The sequence below is a fragment of the Cynara cardunculus genome (assembly GCF_001531365.2).
Source record: "Cynara cardunculus var. scolymus isolate 2C chromosome LG 9, CcrdV1, whole genome shotgun sequence".
NCBI classification, from domain to species: Eukaryota; Viridiplantae; Streptophyta; class Magnoliopsida; order Asterales; family Asteraceae; genus Cynara; species Cynara cardunculus.
The window spans coordinates 13,659,089-13,678,060 of record NC_037536.1 but is presented as its reverse complement, the minus strand read 5'-3'; the positions used below and the strand labels follow the sequence as shown (position 1 = coordinate 13,678,060).

At 33.2% G+C, this 18,972-nt stretch overlaps 1 protein-coding gene across 1 annotated transcript; it reads right to left on the bottom strand.

The window, feature by feature from the left end:
• Positions 1-4,373: 4,373 nt before the first annotated feature.
• LOC112518256 (probable LRR receptor-like serine/threonine-protein kinase RKF3) lies at positions 4,374-6,558 on the bottom strand. Its single transcript, XM_025125890.1, has one exon. The coding sequence runs from the start codon at positions 6,499-6,501 to the stop codon at positions 4,540-4,542; it is 1,962 nt and encodes a 653-aa protein (XP_024981658.1). The 5' UTR covers positions 6,502-6,558; the 3' UTR covers positions 4,374-4,539.
• Positions 6,559-18,972: the final 12,414 nt, after the last annotated feature.

Here is an 18,972-nt window from a genome sequence, read left to right as displayed (position 1 = left end):
AATAATTCCGAATCAAATGCAAGAAAGATCTGCAAATGAAATTAAGCTGTTTAGCTGTGTTTCATCGAACTAGTAGTGTATATATAGTATACATACACATACGTATATATATATATATTACTCTATATATATATATATATATACAGTATGCTCATCTTGCTATTTTTAAAGGTTAGATCGATGGATGTTTGTAAATCCTCACGTGGGTTGCTATTTCTTATCGATGGCAGTTATCCAGACTTGCTACCTGATCAAATATGCGACGGATTTTTGCTTTTTAGCGACGGATTTTGCATTAAGCGATGGATTCCACCAAAGCTAAGGTATTGTTTGTTTACCTTAATAGTTTCATTAAGAGGCAACATTTGAATCGTTAAGAGGTGAATCTTGTTTGGCAAAAAAAAAGTCTGTCTCTTAATGGTTCTAAAACTCTCTGAATGATTTTGTAGCATGGGCCTCCCTTAACCATTAAGAGCCCTAATTTCAGTGAACACAATACCAAACAATTACATTCCATTTTACACTATATTATGAGAGCCATTTAATCATTCTACACCAAATCATTCAGCAATTGCCATACAGCCCCTAATATTGCTTTTGGATTATCTGAAAGGACAAAATGTTCAAAATCCAACAAAGTTTGGTTTAGTTTTCGGTACAAATTGTATGAAAAAGTAATGTACTTTAACTTGTTTTCTATTTTGGGTAACGTACTTTTAAAACTTTCATTTTGGTACCTAAGATATAAAGTTTTAAGCATTTAAGTATTCAGGTAACCGGTTGAAGACTAATTTTAAATTAAAAAAATTCATGTCACTAACCACGTCATCAAATAATAGTGAGTTGGATACCATATCAACATGATAACCGGCAAACGTTTCAAACAGTTACTCGGGTACTTAAATGTTTAAAACTTTACATCTTATATACCAAAATAAAAGTTTTCAAAGTATGTTACCTAAAATATGAATCAAATTAAAATATATTATTTTTTCATGTAATTTGTCCACGTTTTCATTCAATATAACACTAAATTTGTTTAATTGATGTTCAAAAGAATTAGAAAATTTTGGACCTCATTACTTTTGATAAGAAATTCTGAAACGATTGAGAAAAAATTATTTATTACACTAAATAAAAACTAAAATAAACTTTATTGAATTTGTTAGAAATTCTCCAAAAGAACACAAACTTTAGCGACTCTTCAAGGCTTTTGTGACGGGTAGGGGTGTTCAAAGAAACCGTTGGACCGTTCAAACTGATCGAACCAAGTGTTTTTGACGTTTTGAGTAATATGTTAGTCTACGATTCGACGTTTTCATGAACAGTTTGAACTGAACGTACCATCAAAATACACATGTATTAATTATATTTAGTTTTTATGCCGTAAAATTCTCCAAATTTGGAGATTCTGCCTCTCTCTATCTTTTTCTATTTAAATATACATCACAACATAAGTGTTGGAACAATCTTAAATATGTAAAATCTCTATTTTAACATAACTATTATAGTAAAAGTTATATTTTAAAGGGCAAATTTTCGGTAACGTACTTTCAAAACTATTATTTTTGTACATAAGACGTAAAGTTTTAAACATTTAAGTACCCAGGTAACTGGTTAAAGCATTAACCGGTTATTATGTTGATGTGGCGAGTAAGGTGATATTCAACTCAATATTATTTGTTGACGTGGTTAGTAACATGAATTTTTTTTAATTTAAAATTAGTTTTCAACCGGTTACCCATATACTTAAATATGTAAAACTTTACATTTTAGATATCAAAATGAAAGTTTTGAAAGTACGTTACCTAAATAAAAAATGTCTATTTTAATATAACTGATGTGTTATTCAAGAAGACGTTGAAAATGATTAGTTAATAGTTGCAATTAATTTATTACTCTATTTCCAGTTGTGGTTTGTTGTCGTTATGGTTGGTATCAAATATTTTACCATTTAAATTATCAAATATTTATGCAAATTTTGCAGAAATTTTTGTCATTTTTATTAAATTAATGCTATTTCAGATCTCTATTTTTGCAGGCCAAAAATAATTAATTCATATATTAAAGGATAATGTGCTAAAATAAAACCTACTCTATTTCAATTATATTTATATTAATTTTATAATTAAATAAGTATTTACTATTAAACTTTTAAAATATAACATTTAAAAAATAGTAAATATAATCATTTTATAAATATTTATTTGGACAAATTACATGAAAAAGTAACGTGCTTTAACTTTATTCATATTTTTGGTAACATACTTTCGACACTTTTATTTTGGTACTTAAGATGTAAAGTTTTAAACATTTAAGTATCCGGTTAACCAGTTGAAGCATTAACCGGTTACCATGTTGATGTGGCCAGTGATGCAGTATCTGAATCAGTATTATTTGCTATTCAACCCAGTTTCATCGCATCACTCGTCACATCAGCATGATAACCGGGTAATACTTCAATCGGTTACCCGAATCGGTTACCCGGTTACTTAAATTTTTAAAATTTTATATCTTAGGTACATTTGAAAGTAGGTTACCCAAAATAAGAATCAAATTAAATAACATTACTTTTTCATGTAATTTGTCCTATTTATTTAACATGTACGATGAGAAAAAAAGCAATTAGAAGATGTCATTTATAAAATATATATTTTTACTTATTTACAATGGATTATAATTTTATAAATATTTATAATTATTTTTTTCCGTCCCTTTCATTCCTTCCTGAAAAAAGAGTTGGGAATGCAGCGAAAAAGATGATACGAAAGGCTCATTTACCAAATATTTATAGGGTAAGTGTTTAACGACAAAAATTATCATTCTCACTTACTTTACTGATTAATATTCTCGTTCATCAAAATGGATTGTTTGTAAGCGTCTTTAATCCGGTAAAACGCTTATGAGGTAAGAGTATTTTCTCTCGTGCTTATTGGTAAAAAAATTTGTCTTTACTATGCTTCTTATCGAGTAAGACTTTAGGTCCTTGTCATACTCACCCAATAAGGTTGATTACACATGCTAAACGCTTAGGGACCGTTTACTCAAATGTTTACCCGGTAAGTACTTACCGATAGGAGTCAACACTATAATTTATTTTTCTGGATAAGATTGTAGTGCATCAAAACGATATAGTATGCAACAATTTACCTGGTAAGGACTTACCCGGGTACGAGTCTTCACTCTCACTTACTGGGTAAGACTATCCATCATTTCACCACTCTTACCGGGTAAGACTCTCCATTTTACCGTTCTAACCGGGTAAGATTCTAAACCCTTACTATGTTCATTCGGAAAATAAAATTACCCGGTAAGCACTTAGTGGATAAGCATTTGGTAAACGGTTCCTTACTCAATAAACATTTGGTAAACAACTTCAACGTAACCGCCTAAAATAACAATTAGGCTTTGATCGGTGTTGAAAGTGTAATTAAGCTTTGGGGATTAATTTTCTTTAAATACTTTGAACCCTACCCCGATGGCCTAATTCCAAGTATCGTTTGGCTTATTTCCGAAGATGAACGAGTGAGTTTGGTTGCAGACGTGATCGGTGAAAAAGAACTGTGAAAGATTTTAGTATTTTAAGTTTAACATAAATAATTTAGTAATTTATTAATCTTGTTACATCTCACTAATTATTGTTCCACCTGCGGAGATGGTCTTACTTAGTCCTATTGTGTCCTAAACTAATATTGCATCAAACGTAGAATAAGTTTTTGTTTCGTCTTACCTTATCCTATCATGTGTACGGAACTACGCTTTACGCCGGTGCGTCTAACCAATTCTTAACCAGATTTAATTGATCTCCGGTTTTTGGGGGCCAAAGTCTAGTAGACTGTAGGATCTCGTCTTTTTGTACGTCTTTATATCAACTACATCAAGTGGTTGTTTGGTTGGTTTTCTATTAAGTCATATATGAGTAAAATTGTTTGTGTAGATTAATGTCTGGATAAATTTGAGAATGTTTGTGTTCGGGAGTGTTTCTTCTAGATGAAAGAAGCGTGTTTTTAATTTGAAGGCACAGGTTTGAAAAAAAACAAACTTGACTTGCCTTTCTGTATAAAACTCCCCCTACAAAATAAAATTTAACGTTATTATTTACTTATCGGATAAGATTTTAATCCATCAAAATGACATCGTATGCAACAATTTACCCGGTAAGCGCTTAACGTGGTAAGAGTCATCGTCTCACTTACCGGGTAAAACTTTTGATCTTTATCTCGTTCTTACCGGGCAAGATTCTTGGTCTTTACCATATTCATGCGGTGAGTAATGTTACTTGGTAAGCACTTACCCGAATAAGTGTTTGGTAAACGGCCCCTTAGTTTGATGCGTATAGTATGACCATGACTGAAATCGGCGATCTTAATTGGTTGATGTGAAACACGCCTATTCGGCATGGAGCATGTTTTACGAATAATATACAAGTGTAAGATTCAAACTCAAAACTTTTAAGTTACAAGAATAAAATTTCACCCACGTAAAAGAATCTGAACCCGTGATAATAACAAAATCATGAAGTGGTACCTCTCTCCGGTGCTATCGGCAATTTGAAAGACGACGTTCTTCTTCTTCCACCTCCTCCCTGGCGACGGGCCGCCCGTCCTCAAACATATACGCTTGGTACCCTCTAGGAGTAGAAAGTTGACCCGATCCATTACTACTAACGGATTTCTCGATATCCTCAATCCCCGCTATAAGCGGTATCGGTCTTTCGGGTATGGAAGGAACCGGCAAATCCGTATCCAACATCTTCAATACTTGGTCCATTGTTGGTCGGGCGTACAACTGCGGGTGAGAAGAGAGAACCGCCGCCAACACATACTTCTCCATGATCTCCGGCGAACCACATTCCGACATCTCATCGTCGATAACTTCTAATGGTGTACCTTTTCGCACCATCGACCAAGCCCAATCGGCTAGAAGAACCGGTTGTTGGCCATCCCCGATTCCAAGAAGAGCCTTTTTCCCACTTAAAAGCTCCAAAAGCACGACTCCAAAGCTATAAACGTCACTTCTTTCGGTTAATTGACCGTATAACGCGTACTCTGGGGCCACGTAGCCCATTGTTCCGGCCACCCGAGTGCTCAGATGGGTCGCACCCTCGGGTGCGAACTTTGCCAGCCCGAAATCGGCCACTTTAGCCTCGAAGTTCTCATCCAACAATATGTTGCTCGCTTTTATATCTCGATGTATGATTGCGGGTTGCGCTCCATAGTGCAAATAAGCCAATCCTCGTGCCGTACCTAATGCAATTTTCCGGCGAATCGGCCAATTGAGGTGGCTCCGAATCGAGGAATTCCCGAAAAGATGATCGTGAAGGCTGCCATTTTTGACCAAATCGCAAACGATGATCCGTTGGTAACCTTCGAACGGGGTGGTGGCGGTGCAGTAGCCTCTCAACGCCACCAGATTTACGTGGCGGACACTGGCGATGACCTCCACTTCATGGGTGAAAATGGCGTCGCCGGCGGCGGAACAGTTTTTGAATCGTTTCAGTGCGACTTCAGATCCATCTGTCAAAAAACCTTTGTATACGTTTCCATACCCTCCTTTCCCAATTATGTTGTCTCTCGAGAAGTTTCTAGTAGCTTCTTTGATATCATCAATGGTGTATCGAATTAGGGTTGTACTTCCGGTGATCGAATCTAAAGCAGAGACGGAATTGATTTCAGCTACTCTGGATCTTCGTTTTAGCTTCAAATTCTCGAGTTTTTTCCTCCGATAATACCAAAATCCAATCGAAATTGCCAATAGAAAAACCGTAATGATCACAACGATGATCACAATTACGATTGTATTCAATTTGTTCTTCGAATCTGCAGAGGCGAGATCAAGGGAGAACAAACAGACGGCCGTACCTCTATCTGTGGGACCGAATCGGTTGGCGAAGGCGGCGGCGTAGATAAACGGATAAGCACGGCAGTCAGTTAGGTTTCCGACGGAGGCTCCGTTCAAGTACGACGCCTGGAGATTAGAAAGTGCGACGGTGCACGCCGAACAGGAGGAGCCGGAGAGTGACTGATTACATGCTGAAACGGCGGTGTTTAACGAAGATCTAGATACGTTACCTTCAAATTGTCGCCGGTTAGTTATATTCATACAACCGGGGACGGCGATCCAGTTCGTTTCAAAGCCGCAGTTTCGCCGGAGGTCAAAATTAGGGAAGAAGTCAGCGACAACGGTTTGGTATGAAGCCCAACACGACTCGGCGGAGTTAAGCGGCGGCACGAAGGAGCTCGTACGACGAAGGTAATCAGCTTCTACTAACCGGAGACCTTGTTGAGTGTACCGGCAGACGGTTTGAGGATCGAGGCTAGGGCGGAGGGAGCCAACAAGCCGGCGAAGCAAGTCAAAGCTCAGAGGACATGAAACGTTGGCGCTTTGGAGTAGAGTCCGGTGATGGTGGTGGTGGTTATCGGAGCTGGTGGAGAGAGAGAGTGAGGGTAGAAAGAGGAGGAGGAGGAGGCGGCGGAGGAGGAGGTGGCGGTGGATGGCCATGGCGGAAGGTGGAGGGTACTGGGTACAGGTGGTACAGCAGGATGTACTAGTGGTAAAGATCCCGACGAGGAGGGGTGTTTTTGACTTTTTATATGGTCTCGAGTTAATTACGTTTTTCATCTCTCTGGTTTATTAAAAATTATGATTTTGGTCCCTATAGTTTTAAAATACTGTTTTCGTCCCTGTAATTTGTATTTGTTATTATTTTTGTCCCTGAACCTACACCTACTTTTAAGTATGAAATACTATAACAGCAAAACAAAGTAAACTATAGGGACCAAAACAGAAATAAATTATAAACTATAAGAACTAAAACAAGAATAAATTATAAATCAGATGAAAAACTTAATTTCATAAACACAGAGTTAAAAATAGCATTTTTAACAAATCACAAGGACTAAAACTGTAATTTACTCTATGGTCTAAATTGGAAGCAGCCATATGACAGAGGATTAAATCGGACGACCAGTTGCACGACACGTGGCTTTCTCTTCATGGCCCACGTTTATGGATAATTAATTCTTGCTTTGCATCGTTTTAAATAAAAAAAAGCCCACGCAATAATATATTTGTATATTCTCACATGAGGCATATTTGAATATTAATATTTTAAATATGATTAATTTATGTGACATCATCTTGTTTTCATAAGATTCAGTAATAACATTTATATTACAGAGCAAAAAATTGTTGGGTTTTTTTTCCAAAGATTTGGTATTTTTTTATAAGTTTATAATGTTTTATTGTAGAGTTTTAGTGTTATTTTATGATCGATCTTATGAAAACAGTCTGATCTCATATGATTCCATAATAATATAATGCTTTAGTTTGGATTTATCTATAAATAAAAGTATATGCTTGATTTATATATGATTTCATAAAAAATTATTTATTATTGGTTAATTTTTAAAATATTTTGTGATAAGGACAAAATTATGATAAATTAAGATTAAATTAAGATTATCAATTAGATTTGTTAGTTTTAACTTGTTTACTTAAAAAAACGATTATGGTATTATTTATTTTTAGTTAGTTAAATTAGTCATTCGACTTAGGGGCCGTTTACCCAAATGTTTACCTGGTAAGCGTTTACCGGTAGAAGTCAACACTATAATCTATTTTACCAGGTAAAATGGTATATATTAAAATAGTATCATATGTAACAATTTACCCGGTAAACGTTTACCCGAGTAAGAGTCATCATCATCATCACTTATTGGGTAAGACTCTCTATCCTTATCATTGCTCTTACCGGGTAAGAGTCATCACTTATCAGGTGAGACTCTCTATCCTTATCATTGCTCTTACCGGGTAAGATTTTTGGCCCTTTTCATGTTCATCAGGTAAGAAAATTTACCCGATAAGCACTTGCAAGGTAAGTATTTAGTAAAAACGACACCTTGGTCCTTTTGCATGTGGTTGGTTCCAGTTTAGACAGTGTAACAAGTTAAAAAGCTCCCCTCGTCGTCGGAATCTCTATAGCCCACCAAAAAAACACATGTTCTACCACTAGAATGTATGCTTGTATCGTTGTATCCTCCTCTTTCTACCATCACTCAATCTCTCCACTGCCTCTAACCACCACAATCACCACCATTACCATTGGACTCTGCTCCAAAATGTCAATGTTTCGTGCCTTTTAAGCTTTACTTTCTTTACCAGTTTGTTAGCTCTTGTCACCATACCTTCAATGCTCAAACCGTTTGCCAGTACACCTTGCAAGGTCTCCCGTTAGTATAATCAGTTAAAGGTTGTTGAAGTATCACCGTTTTATGATATACAAGCATGCAATGTTAATCAGTAAAAAAATACATATATAAACAAAAAATGTATTTTTTTTTAAAACGAATAAATAATGCATTTTTTAAAGTACCATTTACTTTACCTCACATTTTTTTAATTATATAAAACGTGAATTATTATATTTATTTATTTAATCATGGCAAATTAAATTATAATTTTTTTGAGTAAATTATGCTTTTTGTCCCTATTATTTATTAAAAGTCATCTCTGTTTAGAAATTGTGATTTGACGTTTTCCTTTCATGTGATTTAGCATTAATTATTATTTTTGAATTATTAAGAGGTGAATTTTATTTGAAAAAAAAAAATTGTCTCTTAATGATTTTAAAACCCGCTGAATGATTTTGTATCATAGGTCTCTCTTAACTATTCAGCACCCTAATTTCATTATAAACATTTATCAAACAATTATATTTCATTTTACACTATATAATGAGAGTCACTTAATCATTATGATCATTTAATCATTCTATACTGAATCATTCATCAATTACCATAAATTCCCTTACTCTATTTTATTAAACAAAATAGATACTTAAAAGTCTTCCTTTGAAAAAAAAAGGTTAAATGCACTAATTGTCCACGAGTTATTGACTTATTTTTGCATACCTTTTTTGACTTGTTTTTCACTTCAAATAGGTTATAATATTACCAAATTAAAATTTTATAATTTAAAAAAAAAAAACGATTGAGGCCCGATCAAGTTTCGGCATTAAACGAGAACATACTAATTAAAAGAATACGAGAATAGTTGATACATATTAGTTTATATTGCAATCACATAATATTACAGAAAGCAGTTGACATAAATGTATGGGGCATGGTTGGCCCACGAGGCCATGACTTAGGTGGCGTTTGTTTTTTAAGAGGTGCTTAAGTCTGAAGTCTGAAGTCTGAATTCACTTCTGAATTTTAAGAGGTGGTGCTGAAGTCTGAAATCTGAATTCACTTCTGAATTTTAAGAGGTGGTGCTGAAGTCTGAAATCTGAATCAGTCAGACTGTTTGTTTTTACATCTGAAATCTGAATCAGTCAGACTGTTTGTTTTTACGTCTGAAATCTGAATCAATAAGATTGTTTGTTTTTGTAAACTAACAAACTTCTGAAGTCTAAAATCTGAATCAATTCATTTCAATTAAATTTAACTGAAATATCCAATCATTTAAACCATTTGTAAACTACCATATATTTTTCACACATTCAAAAATTCAATTGAAATACGTCCATTGATTCAACACACAATAGAAAAGATGAATAAAGTCTCATAACAACTMGAATCAATATTCATTTTGCATTAATTGTGTCGCAATTTCTTCTCTTAAACTAGCCATATATGTTTGGTCAGCGGCACTCCCATGCGATTGAATCTCTTCAGCCTCATCCTCGTCATCGTTCCCTTGTTCGTTGGTTTGATCATACTCCATTTCGACCCACTTTATGGACCTCTTCTATACAAGTCTCTAGAAACCRTTTGCTAAGTTCATTTGTCCACTTCACACGCACATTATCATCCATGACTAAAATCAAGCAGAAAAGATAAAACACCTAAATCAACATTGTAGTGTGTGTGTATATATATATATATATATATATATATATATGAAATCTGAAAAACCAATCAAATTAAGCAGAAAAGATAAAAATGGTATCGTATGCAACAATTTAACCGGTAAGCRCTTACTGGGTAAGCGATTAGTAAACARCCCCTAAAACGCCCAGTAGAAAAAAAATCGAAATCGATGTGTTTATGCCATTAACAATCAAGGTGTTTGGAAGAATTTGGAAAGGGAAACAAAACAAGAAGCAGCTAGAAGAAAAGGCAAGAAGCCTCTTGGAAGTGCACCAACAGCTTGGGATGAACCTTTAACCACCACCTCAACAACAWGCTGCTGGAAACACACAAGAAGGCTCCAACCACTCACAACAGGTAAGACAGTCTAACTTTTTCAGATCCCCATTAGCTTTGAAACAACATAAGGTCTATGCTGGTAAGTTTGCTCAAACACCCAAAGGATTCAATGATCAAAATATTGYTGCATGCCCTGAGATTAAGTAGATCATTGACAATTTTGAATGGGACATTTTGTGTGTTGTCCCCTGTGCTTATAACTTGGATTGGGTGAGAGACTCTATCTCTAATAGCACAGAGTTAATGGTTAGGAAAACCCCAATCAATTACTCATCTACTACAATCGACAGATTGTTGGGACTCAAGTTTAGAAAATAGCATAATAAGATGAGTTTTGGGTACCATYTGAATTCATGATTGTTGATTTGATTTCATTCTAAAATCAAAATTTCAATCATTAGATTCCATCCCTTGTTGTCTATCACTCAAAATAAGTTATGGGTTCTCTTTCAAATTCTTGTTTGATGGTCTAATCCAAGGTACTTATTAGATCAAATGTACTTGCAAATAGAAATCTAGAAATTTGTACAAGTATCATAAGATTTTGCAAAGATAAAGGACATTTTAGGGGCCGTTTACCAAACACTTACCCGGGTAAGTGTTTGGTAAACTGCCTAAGGCCTTTATCTTTGTATTTTGCTTTGTAAAAGCTTGAATAGCACATTGTCCTTTTTGCAACTAAAAAACTAGTTGTTCACATGCATAGCTTAAGCTACAAAAGCTTTGATTCTTGAGCCAAATTAAGATGAATTATAAAACCATTTCATGCCATTTGTTGCATTTTCATGCCAAATCTGATGCTTTAGCTTTTTCTTAAAAATGAACATAAAAATAATTCTAAAAGAGATGTTCACATGTACCTACCAAGCATCAACATTCAAGAATAAACAGAAAAAGATTTTTACTACAGAATCAGAAATTGGAAAAGAGATTGGGACCCTTTGTGTTCTTATTTCTTAAGATTGCAAAACTAAAAATGTTCATTACTGTTGTCTCACATAGCAGCAACAGCAACATATGTTACATGATTTTTCCACAAAATGAGCAATTGCAGCAAGTTTCATAGCAGCAAGTTTCATAACAAGAAAGCAATTGCAGCTCTAATGGGATCTGGGTTTGCTCTAATGTAATAGCAAGTTTCAAATGCATACATAATTAATCTACTGTGTAATGTGCAGTGAAGGGTAATATTACTTATGAGTAATATTACTCCAAAGTCCAGCCTAAACCYATCCAAGATTTCTTAATGGAGCTCAAGAGCCTCCAAACAACATTCTTCTGGCAAAACAGAAACCAAACAGCATCTTCTRATTATACYGAATAATGAAATGTAGCAGTTGAACTGTCCCCAAAATAAATTGTTTAGTTTTGTACCTTCAAAACCAGTCCAAAATGAACCCGAAAACCAGACCATAAGATGTTTTTAGCCTTGTCCCATCAGACTCATAAGAATTCCAAATRCTGGAACCCAAATGTTGGAACTATATATTATGATTAATAAGTACAAAACTAATAAGAAACACATTTGAAACACATCTGCCTACAAGTTTGTAGGATTAACAGACTTCAAATAAAAAAACCCTTTTATAGGAGGTAAACCGTGGGGTTCACATACAAAAACCCCTTATAGAAGGTAAACCCTAAACCCTTTTTTGAACCAGGCAAAACAGAAAGAGAATCGAGAGATAGAGAGCTTGAGAGATCGAGATGGATAGAGAGCTTGAGAGATTGAGATGGATACCTTAAATCGAGAGATAGAGAGCTTGAGAGATCGAGATGGATACCTTAAATCGAGAGATCAAGAGGTAGAAGATGGTACGCGAGAGCTTGAGAGAGAGAGATCGAGAGCTTGAGAGAAGGATGCACAGGCGCGGCGATGGAGAGGTTAGAGAGACGAGGTAGGCGAATCCAAAATAAGAGGTTTTCAGAGTTTAATTTACATCTAAATAATTCAGACAAATTCTTACAAATTCAGCTCTTAATTGAAAAAAAAAAACAAACACACTTAATACCTTAAGGTCTGACCGATTCAGACATAAGAGGTATTAAGTGATTTTTTTATAAAAACAAACAAGGCCTTAGGTTGCGAAACTCTCTAGATCGTGAGATTTTTGAGAGAATGCATCATGTGCTATTTCATATGACTTTCTTCATCTATACCTAGAATTTCATGTAGTGATTAATATATATTTGTTTCATAATGTTTTTATATCACATGTACTTGATCCACAATGTGTACCTTTTATGTGTGTTTGTGAAACAAAAATACACATAAAAAAATTCACATTGTGAACAGAGTACATGTGAAACAAATACATGTTAATCAATGCATTAAAGGATCTTGACCAAACTAGTCATTTTCCTCAATCAAATTTATTTTTTAACCATTTTGGAACTATGTTCCAAATTAGTCAGAGTTTACGCAAATATCTTACATATATTTTCAAATTAAAAAAGATAATAGATTCTTTAAGCAAATGGGTATCCATATGAAAATACGGATCTGTACGCGAATCTGCATAAAAAAAATTCTTTTTGTTAATCTAAAAATTGTATTTACGTAAATGTCTTACACATTTACGTAAACATTAATTAAAATGGAAATTTGGATGAAAAAATTGACTCTAAAGTGAATTTGTCGAAGAAGTTGTTATTTTGGTCAATTTCTTATATATTAAATGAAAAAAAAATATTTAAAATAAAATTTATCATAAATTGTATAGATTTTAAAGTTATCAAATTATTAAATTACATATCGCTTATTGTATAGTGAGACTCGTAATCTCGTCAATATGAATTTGTAACCACAAGGGTGATATCTCATTGGTTTAAGTTTGGACTTCAAAGGTCAAAAGTGTCTGAAAGTCTCAGGTTCGAATCTAAGGAGGAATAAAAATTCTTTTGCGGTCATGGTGGTTCAAATACGATGATTTCAGACTACACGTAAAACAGGTGGTTACCCCTAAAATAGTCGGCTCGTATAACGGGTTTGATATCCAGTACTAAAAAAATTGTTTTATTAAATTATTATATATTTTTCTTTTAATAATCATTGGAATTTAATGCATGAAAAATGAATAAATAAAGTGATCTAGAATTTCTTTTATGGTGAAACACTAATCATCCACTTAACACCAATCATTGACTTGGAATTAATATATTCTCGTCCTTTCTAGAAATGATTAATGTTTTTGATTAAAATTGTACGACAAATTTATATTATCATTTAATAGTTTCATTAAGAGACAGTTTTTGAATCGTTTAAGAGGTGAATTTTGTTTGACAAAAAAAATTGTTTCTAAATGTTCTAAACCCATCTGAATGATTTTGTATCTTGGGTCTTTCTTAATCGTTCAGCACTATAATTTCGTTCTGAATAATTACCAAGTAATTATATTTCATGTTGCGTTATATTATAAATGCCTATTAATCATTCTGATCACTTAGTCATTATACATCAAACCATTCAGCAACTGTCAAATACCCTCTAGATCAAACAGACAATTTTGTATATCAATTTAATCGATACAAACTGTATTCGGTTGATAGATATTGTAACTTTAACTTTGTTTGAACATTTAAATGTTTGCAAGTTTGACTTCTACCAATTAAAAAAACCTTTAAACATGACATATTTATCTGCAAATTCAAAATATCAGTATACAATTTGCATGAAAAGAGGCCCACAACATCAATATCAAGCAAACTGTTCGCACATTTAAGTGGTTGTTCGGTGTGTTTTATTATGTCTTGTATATATAAAGTTATTTGTGTTAATTAATTTGTTTGTATAGATTGAGAAGATTTTTGTGTCAAAGGATTTCTTATAGATGGAATCAACGTATTTTTTAATTGGGAGGGGCAGGTTGGGAACTTTTTTGGCTTTCTACGTAAAACTTCGACCTAACCACAAGGGTGGTGTCTGATTGGTTTGAACTTGGTTCCAAAGATCAGAAAGTGCCTAGAGGTCCCAGGTTCAAATCCAAGAAGAAACAAAAATTCTTTTGTGACCACGGAGGTTCAAATGCAATGACCCCGGGCTACCTGCAAAGCAGGCAATTGCCCTGGGATTAGTCGGCTCGCATAGCGGATTGGATATCCAGGTTGATAAAAAAAAACTTCGACCTAAAAACTTACTATATTGCTAAGTCATCACGAAGGAGTCGTATCCATATATAGCTAATGAATAAGCTTTGAGTCTTATTAAACCCGTTAAGCTGCAACATGTATGCTAACCCAAGTTGTTTAATTGTTTTGAGTTCAACGTCTATCAATTCAAATTTCCACTTATTAGATTATTGTAATTCATCAATAGGTCAGCGTAGAATATTTCATCTCATTTTTACTGTTTTCGGGTTTTAAAACAACATATTTATGAATAAAATGAGAAAACCCGAATTAAATTGTTGATTTTTACAAATACCCTGAAAAAATATTGTTATTAAATACAAGACGTTAGTTGATAACGAGTTTCTACTAGTCTATTTTAACAAAAAAAAATATAAGCTATCATTTATTATCTAAATAAAACAAGAAAACAACCTCTATGGAAAACAACATGTCATCAAATGTGAGTCTTTGGCCTCCTAGAAGATCAGATGTTCAAACCTAACCAAATGTGAAGAAGGTATGTGAGTTTATCTGTTCTATTTACCATATATAAATATTATATATTTAAAAAAACATGTGACTCCGTAATTTGCACAAAATTTGTCTTTTTAAAGAAAAATCATACACTTGGGTTAAAAAAGGATATCTAACCATGTAACATAGGTTTCCAAATAAAATAGATACAAATAATGTATGTATAGAAAATTGTAGAGGTAACAAAATGAGGAAATCAATCATTTCACCTATTTTTTCCCGATAAAAAACATGATGATGGTGAACCACAAGGGTGATGTTTAATTGGTTTGAGCTTAAACTACAAAGATTAAAAGTGTCTGGAGATCCCACGTTCAAATCCAAATGAGAAAAAAAAATCCCTTTATAGTCGCAAAGATTCAAATGTGGTGACTCTGGGCTATTCACAAAGCAGGTGGTAGTCATGAGATTAGTCGGCTTATATAGCGGGTTGAATATCCAGTTTAATAAAAAAAAAACACGACGATGGTGTTTAATATGCTTTGAGTTTTAATTCAGGGAAATTAGGAATTGTTCAAGTTTTTTATATCTGTCAAAATAACAAATTAAATTGTCAAAAGAAATTAGGAATTCATTATCAATTATTTTTCCGTTAAATAGTAAAGGTGAAACCCATTTTCTATAAAAGTATATATTTTTTTTATTAACCTGGATATCTAGCCCGCTATTCGAATATACTAATCCCAAGACGACCATCCGCTTTGCGGGTAGCCAAAAGTCACGACAATTAAACCAACATCCTTGACCACAAGATGATTTTTTTATTCCTCTTTAGATTTGAACTTGGGACCTCTAAACACTTTTGACCCTTAGAGTCTAAGCTTAAACCAATCAAACACCACCGTTATAATTAATACAGGTATCAACATCCTGTATATTTAATGTCAATTTCATTTTCTTTATTTGATGGGAATTTAAATTTGTATGTTTCCCATCACATTATGAAGGTTATTTTTAGGTTAAAGTGATATTTTGCATGATTACATTATGGCATCTAATATGTCATATTTGATTATGACTTGTATATTAGGTATGGATGCTCATGGGTACATATGTCATTTTCTCTATTTGTTTTTTTTATTTTATGTATGTTTTTTTTTTTTTTTTTATATCTGTCTTAATCTGATAAATATGGAAGATATTAGATTTCAGTTGCATTCAGAATCCAAAGCAATTTAAAAATTCACGTCAATTTTGACACGTCTTTGTTTTTGACGTCTTATTATTCATCAAATGCGAAACCTCATTGGTGAAAAACTGGTCATGTTACAATCTATGACGTTGTAGCGTGTCGTTTTTCAAGTATTCTGATAATACTGAATCAACGTCTAAAGTCGTTTTGAAAACGAATAAAATTAATACTTTTGATCCCATTAAATTTGTCACTTGATGTTGACAACTAGGGGTGCTTAAAAACCCGATCAACCCGACCCAACCAAACGCGAAATAACTCAACTTGAAGCAAACTAGTGTCTCGTCGAGTTGTAAAAATTTCAAACCATAGATATTGGGTTGATATTGAGTTATTATTATTTGAATTCAACTCATCCCGATGAACCGATATCATTTTATTTATTGGATTTAATATGATTGTTGAATTTTTATTAATATATACATTAGACAGTTACACTATCATGTAAGTCCTTCATATACACATATTTTCAATCTATTCACATATATATATAACTCATTCATATATATGTTCAGTAACTGTGAACATATATATGTAGATTGAGAAAATTAACTGAATGTGATATACGTAAGAAATACGGATAAGTTGTATCAAATGGTTGATAACGAAAAAAATTATGAACAGAGGAATAACATATTTAAGGTTAGAAGAGTATTTTAATATACCAAAGTATCAACCCGACTAACCCATACGGTTTGGGATTGGGTTGCACTTTGATTTAATATTTTTCAAACCACAAGCATTGAGTTGAGTTGTTCAAATGTCTTCAACCCGATCAATCCAACGATGAACACCCTTATTGACAACTGGTTTGCAACACATGGGTTTATTAGAATATATTACAAAACTTAAATTATTTGATAATATGATAGACAACGAGTGTTATTTTTATTTTACTGAATTTACTTTTTGATCACGTTACATTTAACACAACCTAATTTTGATGACCCAATATGTTTGTGTTATGTGATAAAATAGAGTGTATCTGTAAGTCTACAAATGATGAATCTTCAAGAATCTTTAAGAATCAGTGTCAGATTTAGATACAATTTTAACACTGAAATTCAGTCATAACAGTATCACTTTACGATAACTTATTGCTTTATCGGGTCGTACTAAAAAATATCATACTGCGTTTAAGGTTTTACTATAGTAATCAGTATTAGAGGATTAATTTGAACCACATACATGAAAGTGGTTCAATATGTAAATTCATCACAACATTAGCCACAAATTCATAGTTCTCTCCTATATTCTCGAAATCTTCTTAATTATATTAGAAGACAACTAACATTATATTTTAAGAAAAAACGTAGTCGGTTACGGCGATCCTAGCTGTTTGAGTTGATCAATAACAGATTGGATGTTGAATGCGTTACTTGAAGCCATACACCTATGGCATTTGAAACTTTCATACGTATGGATACATATTATAAAACTATATTATAAAGCATTTGATAAAAACTCTTAAAAACTATTTTTTATGCATGAAGTACTGTTTATTGATGCATATTACTTAAAATTTAAGGTTACAAGTAAGTTATGTGTAAGTAAACATTATCAAATGGAGGATAAACATCTCATTCATAGTTTGGGCTCCTAGAATATGGCGCCTCATACAATTTTTTTTGACAAAAAGTATTGCGGAGACAAGATTAACTTACCCGACAAAGAATTTCGCTACCTTAGGACCGTGCTCCGTCAGGCTTTCGCCCATTGCGGAACCAGAGGAAATGCATCTCAGGTACATCAATTAGTGCATTACGATAGGAACTCCCAATTCTCTGGCAAATATAGCCCTTTTCATCATTTCTTCGCATGTACCCGCAGTAGCATTCAAGTAATGCCCTTTGATTTCACTTGTTTCAGCTTGTGCTTTATAAATAGCTTCGGCTCTACCCCTTCTTACCCTGAAAAAGCAGGGAAAACGAAAACCAAGATTTGCTTTATCCAGTATCAAACGGGAGCTACGAGCAAATAGAACACCTGGATTTAATCAGATACAATTTGAAGGATTTTGTAGGTTCATTGATCAGGGTTTGACAGAAGAACTTTCTAAGTTTCCAAAAATTGAAGATACAAATCAAGAAATTGACTTTGAATTATTTTTGGAAAGATATCAATTGATAGAACCCCTGATAACGGAAAGAGATGCAGTTCACGACCCGTGGGCCTTCTACCTCCACGCGGCAGGAAGTGAGTTAGACAAAAAAAGAAGCATTCCAAGGCCTAACTTGTATCCATGCGCTTCATATTCGCCCGGAGTTCGCTCCCAAATCTTTGCCTGTTAGGTAAGATGATAGCAAGTTAGTAGCTGGTCCGAGAGGATGATCAGCCACACTGGAATTGAGACACGGCCGTTACTCTTCAGTTTTCTGTTGAGGTTATCCTGCACTTGGAAAAAGAAGTAGAAAAAAGGTATGTGTAAATAAACATTATCAAATAGAGGACAAACATCTCATTTTAAATATAAAAAATCTAAAATATAATTAAGATAATCATCGAGTTCTAACAAAATACTCAATTATTATATTTATAAAAAATTACATTATTAAACCAAAAATAAAAAATGAATTAAAAAAATATACAAAAAAGGAGAAATTTTAAATAGTTATTTGGTATTAATATTAACATTTTTTTTCAATTTTTTATGATATATCTTAATATTTATATTTTATTTAAAAATAAAAACATTATCGCTTTTTCACAACTAAATAAAACTGTATTATAATATCAACTGAGACTACAAAATTGAAACATTAAAACCGAGATGTATCTCGCTACATTGTGCGAGTACCCTTCTAGTATTAACTAATACAAACAAGATGATAAAAAAGTTAAAAAATATAATATATTGATTAAAAGAATTTCAAATTTATCATTATATATATATTATGATATTTGAATTTGTTAAAACAAATTTTA